We start from the raw sequence: 8,236 nt of genomic DNA, 5'->3' as shown, positions 1-8,236 counted from the left end.
GTATGTATGTATGTATGTATTTAAATGTGTATGTATGTATGTATGTATGTATGTATGTATGTATGTATGCATGTGTGTAGGTCTGTAAGTATGTGTGTGTGTGTGTATGTATGTACGTGCAAGCTTGCGTGCGTGTATGTATGTATGTTGATATGTGCGTGTGTGTGCTTGTGTGTGTGTGTGTGCGTGCGCACGTGTGCGTTCTTGTGTGTGTGTTCGCGCATGCGCCCGTGTGCGTGTGCATGTGTGTGCGCGCGTTTGTGCATGTGCGTGCGCGCGTGTGTGTGTGTGTGCGTGTGTGTGTGCGTGTGTGTATGTGTGTATGTATGTATGTGTGTGTATGTGTGAGTATGTATGTATGTGTGTATGTGTGTGCGTCTGTATATATGTGTGCATGTTTGTATGTTTGTTTGTATGTGTGCATGTATGTATGTCTGTATGTATGTGTACATATATGTATGTCTGTATGTGTGTGTATGTATGTATGTGTGTGTATGTGTGTGTATATGTGCATGTATGTGTGTGTATGTATGCATGTGTGTATAGATATGTGTGTATGTATGTATGTATTTATGTGTATGTATGTATTTGTGCATGTATGTGTATGTGAATGTATGTGTGTGTATGTGTGTGTCCATGTATGTATTAATGTATGTGTGTATGTATGTGTTATTGTATGTATGTATGTATGTATGTATGTATGTATGTATGTATGTATGTATGTATGTATGTATGTATGTATGTATGTATGTATGTATGTATGTATGTATGTATGGATGGATGTTTGTGTGTCTGTGTATCCTTGTGTGTGTGCATATGTATGTGTATCTGTGTGTATGTGTGCGTGTGTATGTATGTATGTGTGTATATGTATGTGTGTATGTGTGTGTATGTATGTGTGTATGTGTGTATGTGTGTATGTATGTGTGTATGCATCACATCATGAGAACGCGCCTGCAGCACAAGAAAATCAACGGTATACAAAACATCTTGGATGAGAACGCGGGCGGTACAGGCAGCTGACTGACTGAGGGAGGGTAGTCGGGTGAAGAAGATCCTTGTTGACGTGCCGTGTTGTTAAAGCGCCGAGAGTCGTGCGACGATCTTTGCATGTTGTCGCTCTGAACGAGAGGGCGGCGGCGGCACAAGCGAGCCATATGTCCTGCGTAACTGCAAGAATAGCAAATCGGGCGGTTGTCTGCGGTGCGCCACGGATTCGGAAATGCTGCAATCTGCCGGCTGAACGGAACTGGTGATGGCCGGACAGGGATCGGTGAGGTAGCATAAGTGGGTTGTCGAGGTGCACTGGCTGCAACGACTTGCACATACGTCAAGGGTGCGGCCTCCAGAGGTGGTGAACGAGCGAAAGGCAAAGCGTCCGCTACCTCATCTTGTATGACGTGCCTTATGGCCGGGGCCAGATGATCTGGGGCCAAAGGATGCGTTTGTGCTGGCTCGAGCGTGCTCGATAAAATGGAGAGCTGCTGAGCGACCTCCTCACGCACGAACTGCTTTATGCGAACCAACATGTCGTTCTGGTCTCCGAGAGTCAAGGCCGCGATCGAATCACGTTTTTCCAGAGAGCGCTGTGTTTGTGCGCGTTTCTTGCGCAATACGTCAAATTTCTAGCACAAGCTGACGAGTTCTGCAATGGTTTGTGGGTCCTTGGCTAACAACTTTTGAAATGCGTCATCGCATATGCCCTTGAGAATTTGTTTAATTTTGTCGGCTTCGAGCATCGCTGGGTTTACCCGCTTGCACAAGTCAACAACGTCTTCAATGTAGCTGGTAAAGGTCTCTCCGGGTTGTTGAGCGCGCTCACGAAGTCGTTGTGCTGCGCGGAGTTTTCGCACAGCAGGGCGATCGAAGACTTGTGAAAAGGAGGCCTTGAATGAATCCCAGCTGGCAATGTCGGCTTCGTGATTGCGCAACCAGAGACTAGCGACGCCTGACAAGTAAAAGCTTACATAGCTCAGCTTAGCCGCATCGTCCCACTTGTTCACTGCGCTCACCTTGTGGTAAGTAGCCAGCCACTCCTCAACGTCTTGGCCGTCAGTGCCGCTGAAGATTGGTGGGTGACGCAGTGGCCACTCGCCGCGACATGTAAAGGCGGGAACTTGCGAGGTACCTTGGGTGGAGGGTTCTTCCAGCATTGCTGGCACTGCAGGTAAGGTGCAACTTCGTAGTTCCAGCTTCGAAGCTGGAACTACGAAGCACCGCCACCAGATTATAAGGGGGTTTATTGAATAAAACCAACTGCCTGGTTCAAGAGGCATCAGTCACTGTCACGAGCTCAGCTCTTCGTCGTAGTCGTCTTTCAGGTGCTCCAACTAGATACTGTCTCTCTTTCTCTTCCCCACTACAATACATACACAGATACATACATACACACATACACACATACATACATACATACATATACACACACAAACACAACCACATACATACATACATACATACATACATACATACATACATACATACATACATAAAAACACACATACACACATACATACGTACAAACATACAGACATACAAACATACACATATACACACATACATACATACACACACACACATACACATACATACATACATACATACATACATACATACATACATACATACATACATACATACATACATACATACATACATACATACATACATACATACATACATACATACATACATACATACATACATACATACATACATACATACATACATACAGAAATACATACAGAAATACATACAGAAATACATCCACACAGAAATACAGACATACACACATACAGAAATACATCCATACAGAAATACAGACATACACACATACATACACATTTACACATATACACACATACATACATACACACACATGCATACGCACATACACACACACATACACACATACATACACACACATACACACACATACACACACATACACACACACATACACACGCACACACACACATACAAACATACACACACATACATGCATAGAGACATACACGCATACAGACATACATACATACACACATACTTACATACAGACATACACACATACATACAGACATACACACATACCTACATGCATACATACACACATACACACATACAGACATACACACATATATACATACGCACATATATACTAAAAGGGGGTTTATTGAAAAAACCAACTGCCTGGTTCAAGAGGCATCAGTCACTGTCACGAGCTCAGCTCTTCGTCGTAGTCGTCTTTCAGGTGGTCCAACTAGATACTGTCTCTCTCCCTCTTCCCCACTACATTTGCCCCGGTGGTGAAGCGGAGCCATCCTGGCGACTCACGGCGAAGCAAGCGCAGGGGGATCATAGTAAGGTTTTAAGCGGCTCATGTGGACTGTCTCACGACCACGGCATCATCTGTCCTTAGCAGGTGTCACTGGTTCGACGACGTAGATGACCAGTGACGTGCATTGAACGATGCGGTACGGGCCATCGCACTTCGGTGCAAACTTTCGGGAGAGGCCGGGGGACTGGAATGGAACCGAAAGCCATACAAATGAGCCTAGGGGGAAGCTGTGAGCAGGCTTGTCTTGGTCGAGTCGTTCTTTTTGGAGACCTTGTTTGACGGACGTAAATGAACGCGCTAATTGGCGGCACTCTTCGGCACACTGAACAAGTTCGGAGGCTGGGCGGTATTCTGAAGCATCTGGGCGGTAAGTAAGTATCGTGTCAAGCGTAGAAGAGGGCTCGCGTTCGTACAGTAGAGAAAAGGTGAAAACCCAGTAGTTGCTTGCGTTGCCGTATTATACGTATACGTCACGAAAGGGAGCACCAAGTCGGAGGATATGTACTTAGAAAGCATATCACCAAGCGTGCGCTTAAAGGGCTCTGTCAAACCGTTTGTCTGTGGGTGATAGCTTGTAGTGGTGCAATGAATAATATTGCACTCACTGATAAGCTCCTGGACGACTTGCGCTAGAAACGCACGCCCACGGTCGCTGGGCAGCTCACGTGGCGCGCAAAGGCGAAGGACAAAGCTACGCAAATGAACAAGGCGACATTATGAGCAGCAGCGGCTGGCAAAGCGGCGGTTTCAGCGTAACGGGTTAGGTGGTCAACGGCCACAATAATCCAGCGATCTCCCGCAGGAGTACAAGGTAGTGGGCCTTAGAGGTCGATGCCGATTCTATCAAACGGCCGAGCTGGACACGGCAATAGTTGTAATTCGCCAGAGGCATGACAAGTTGTTTTCCGTCGCTGACACTCAGTGCAGGAGCCTATGTACTTGCGAACGTAAGAGTACATTCCACGCCAGAAAAATCGCTGACGAAGCCGGTCGTCTGTTTTCAAAACTCCAGCGTGCGCGTTTTGAGGGTCTGCGTGGAAGTACGCGCACATGTTGGAGCGCAAATGACGAGGTGTAACAAGGAGCCATTTTCTACCATCTACCTGATAGTTGCGACGGTACAACATGGCATCCCGTATTGCATAATGGGGAATTTGCCGACGTAGTGCACGAGGTAGACGCTGGCGTGGTGTAACTGAAGACGAGGAGAGAACGTCGATGAGCGATGCTATCCAAGGGTCCTTGCGTTGTTCCGAAGGCATGTCAGCGATATCGATGCTGCCGATGGTAGCTTCGGTGAAGGAAACAGGTGCAGCGGCTGAAGGAAGGGGCAAACAAAAAAGAGCATCTGCGTCGGTGTGCTTGCGGCCTGAGCGGTAAATGACGTGAATATCAAATTCCTGTAAACGTAACGCCCAACGTCCAAGCCGGCCCGAAGGATCCTTCAATGAAGCGAGCCAACAGAGTGACTGATGATCTGTAACGACATCGAATGGGCGTCCATATAAGTAAGGACGAAATTTTTGTAATTCCCAAACAATGGCGACACATTCCTTTTAAGAAACCGAGTATTTGTACTCTGCCTTCCTTAGGGTGCTACTGGCATACGCAACTACATACTCCGAGAAGCCAGGTTTGCGTTGAGCAAGGACAGCGTCAAGTCCTATGCCACTGGCATCCGTGTGCAACTCGGTTGGAGCAGTAGGGTCGAAGCGGCGTAAAATAGGTGGTGAAGGAGACGGCGTAATATTTCAAAAGCATCATCGCATGCTGGCGACGAATCAGAGAGATGTCCATCGCCAGAGATCAGCTGTGTCAGTGGTGCAGTGGTGCGATTATGGAAGCAAGGTTCTTCACAAAGCGGCAAAAGTAAGAGCCTAGTCCAACAAAGCTGCGAAGCGCTTTCACAGTCGTAGGCTTCGGGAACTCAGCGACAACACGAAGCTTCTCTGTGTCTGGGAGGACGCCCTGTTTTGAGACAGCGTGACCAAGTATCGTGAGCTTCCGTTCTCCGAAGTGGCACTTCTTGATGTTTAGTTGAAGGCCTGCGCTCGTGAGGCAGCTCAAGACTTCGCTGAGACGTTGGAGATGGCTGTCGATATCAGTGGAGAAAACAACGACATCATCCAAGTAGCATAGGCATGTTTTCCATTTTAGCCCACGCAAGACGCTATACATCATCTATTCGAATGTGGCTGGCGCATTACAAAGGCCGAAGGGCATTACATTAAATTCGTATAGCCCATCGGGCGTCACAAAAGCCGTTTTTGGATGATCTGATGGTGCCATGGGGACCTGCCAATAACCGGACCGTAGCTCTAGTGGTGAGAAGAATTAAGCGTCTTGCAAGCAGTCCAGGGCACCATCGATGCGCGGCAATGGGTATACGTCTTTAATCGTGACTTTGTTTAAACAGCGGTAATCGACGCAAAAGCGAATCCAGCCGTCTTTTTTCCTCACAAGTACCACAGGTGAAAACCAGGGACTGTTGGATGGCCGAATGACGCCACGTTGAAGCATGTCGGCCACTTGCTCGGTGATTACACGACGCTCCACAGGAGATACATGGTAGAGACGCTGTCGCAGAGGCGCTTGGGAGCCGGTGTTAATCTGATGCACAACGGTGTGCGTTCGGCCTAAGGACGTCTGCTGGCAATCTAACTAGCCGCGAAACTGGTGAAGAAGTTCTAGAAGCTTTTTGAGGTGTGGTTTTTCAAGTTCGCCATCAATTGAGGGGCCAAACAAATTATTATTTTCGTGGACAATTGAATGGGCAGATGGCGTCAATGCATTAAGCTGCAAATCACTTTCACCGTCAAGGTCGAAGATTGAGAAAACGTCTACGTCTTGGAATGTTCCAGTACATTCTCCGCGACGCAAGGTTGTGGGAGACGGCAAGGAATTTGTGACAAACAAATTGGTAGCGCGCGCCGAAATATCTAGAACTGCAAACGGCAACGCGGGGCTATTGCGTCTTTGGAATGTTTGGGAAGACGTAAACAACACTGCAGGCTTAGACACATCGGCACAAGATACGGGAACAAAGGCTGCGCTAGTCGGTGGTATGTTGATGTCATTAGCGACAAACAGCTTGTTCAACGGAAATTCAGGCGATGAGGCACACAACGCAGAGAAGGCCACTTCAGCACGAGCACAGTCGATAACCGCATGATTACGAGACAGAAAATCCCAGCCAAAGATCACATCATGAGAACACGCCTGTAGCACAACAAATTCAACGGTATACAACACATCTTGGATGAGAACGCGGGCGGTACAGGCAGCTGACTGACTGAGGGAGGGTAGTCGGGTGAAGAAGATCCTTGTTGACGTGCCGTGTTGTTAAAGCGCCGAGAGTCGTGCGACGATCTTTGCATGTTGTCGCTCTGAACGAGAGGGCGGCGGCGGCACAAGCGAGCCATATGTCCTGCGTAACTGCAAGAATAGCAAATCGGGCGGTTGTCTGCGGTGCGCCACGGATTCGGAAATGCTGCAATCTGCCGGCTGAACGGAACTGGTGATGGCCGGACAGGGATCGGTGAGGTAGCATAAGTGGGTTGTCGAGGTGCACTGGCTGCAACGACTTGCACATACGTCAAGGGTGCGGCCTCCAGAGGTGGTGAACGAGCGAAAGGCAAAGCGTCCGCTACCTCATCTTGTATGACGTGCCTTATGGCCGGGGCCAGATGATCTGGGGCCAAAGGATGCGTTTGTGCTGGCTCGAGCGTGCTCGATAAAATGGAGAGCTGCTGAGCGACCTCCTCACGCACGAACTGCTTTATGCGAACCAACATGTCGTTCTGGTCTCCGAGAGTCAAGGCCGCGATCGAATCACGTTTTTCCAGAGAGCGCTGTGTTTGTGCGCGTTTCTTGCGCAATTCGTCAAAACTCTGGCACAAGCTGACGAGTTCGGCAATGGTTTGTGGGTTCTTGGCTAACAACATTTGAAATGCGTCATCGCATACGCCCTTGAGGATTTGTTTGATTTTGTCGGCTTCGAGCATCGCTGGGTTTACCCGCTTGCACAAGTCAACAACGTCTTCAATGTAGCTGGTAAAGGTCTCTCCGGGCTGTTGAGCGCGCTCACGAAGTCGTTGTGCTGCGCGGAGTTTTCGCACAGCAGGGTGATCGAAGACTTGTGAAAAGGAGGCCTTGAATGCATCCCAGATGGCAATGTCGGCTTCGTGATTGCGCAACCAGAGACTAGCGACGCCAGACAAGTAAAAGCTTACATAGCTCAGCTTAGCCGCATCATCCCACTTGTTCGCTGCGCTCACGTTGTGGTAAGTAGCCAGCCACTCCTCAACGTCTTGATTGATTGATATGTGGGGTTTAACGTCCCAAAACCACTATATGATTATGAGACACGCCGTAGTGGCGGGCTCCGGAAATTTAGACCACCTGGGGTTCTTTAACGTGCACCCAAATCTGAGCACACGGGCCTACAACATTTCCGCCTCCATCGGAAATGCAGCCGCCGCCGCCGGGATTTGAACCCGCGCCCTGCGGGTCAGCAGCCGAGTACCTTAGCCACTAGACCACCGCGGCGGGGCGCAACGTCTTGGCCATCAGTGCCGCTGAAGATTGGTGGGTGACGCAGTGGCCACACGGCGCGACATGTAAAGGCGGGAACTTGCGAGGTACCTTGGGTGGAGGGTTCTTCCAGCATTGCTGGCACTGCAGGTAAGGTGCGACTTCGTAGTTCCAGCTTCCAAGACTACCCAGCACCTCCACCAGATTATAAGGGGGTTTTTTGAATAAAACCAACAGCCTTGTTCAAGAGACGTCGGTCACTGTCACGAGCTCAGCTCTTCGTCGTAGTCGTCTTTCAGGTGCTCCAACTAGATACTGTCTCTCTCCCTCTTCCCAACTACAATACATACACAGATACATACATAC

General features: G+C 48.8%; 1 protein-coding gene across 1 annotated transcript in view; it reads left to right on the top strand.

The window, feature by feature from the left end:
- The first annotated feature begins 1,255 nt into the window (after nucleotides 1-1,255).
- The window catches only part of LOC142814471 (uncharacterized), a 31,440-nt gene continuing 24,459 nt past the window's right edge, over nucleotides 1,256-8,236 (top strand). The window contains exons 1-2 of the mRNA XM_075893233.1: nucleotides 1,256-1,273; nucleotides 2,815-2,976. Coding sequence (XP_075749348.1) covers nucleotides 1,256-1,273; nucleotides 2,815-2,976 — 180 coding nt within the window. The remainder of the gene's footprint in view (nucleotides 1,274-2,814; nucleotides 2,977-8,236) is intronic.

Source organism: Rhipicephalus microplus, chromosome 4, assembly GCF_043290135.1.
Source record: "Rhipicephalus microplus isolate Deutch F79 chromosome 4, USDA_Rmic, whole genome shotgun sequence".
NCBI classification, from domain to species: domain Eukaryota; kingdom Metazoa; phylum Arthropoda; class Arachnida; order Ixodida; family Ixodidae; genus Rhipicephalus; species Rhipicephalus microplus.
The sequence above is the reverse complement of the archived record's forward strand: the minus strand, read 5'-3'. Positions and strand labels throughout refer to the sequence as shown.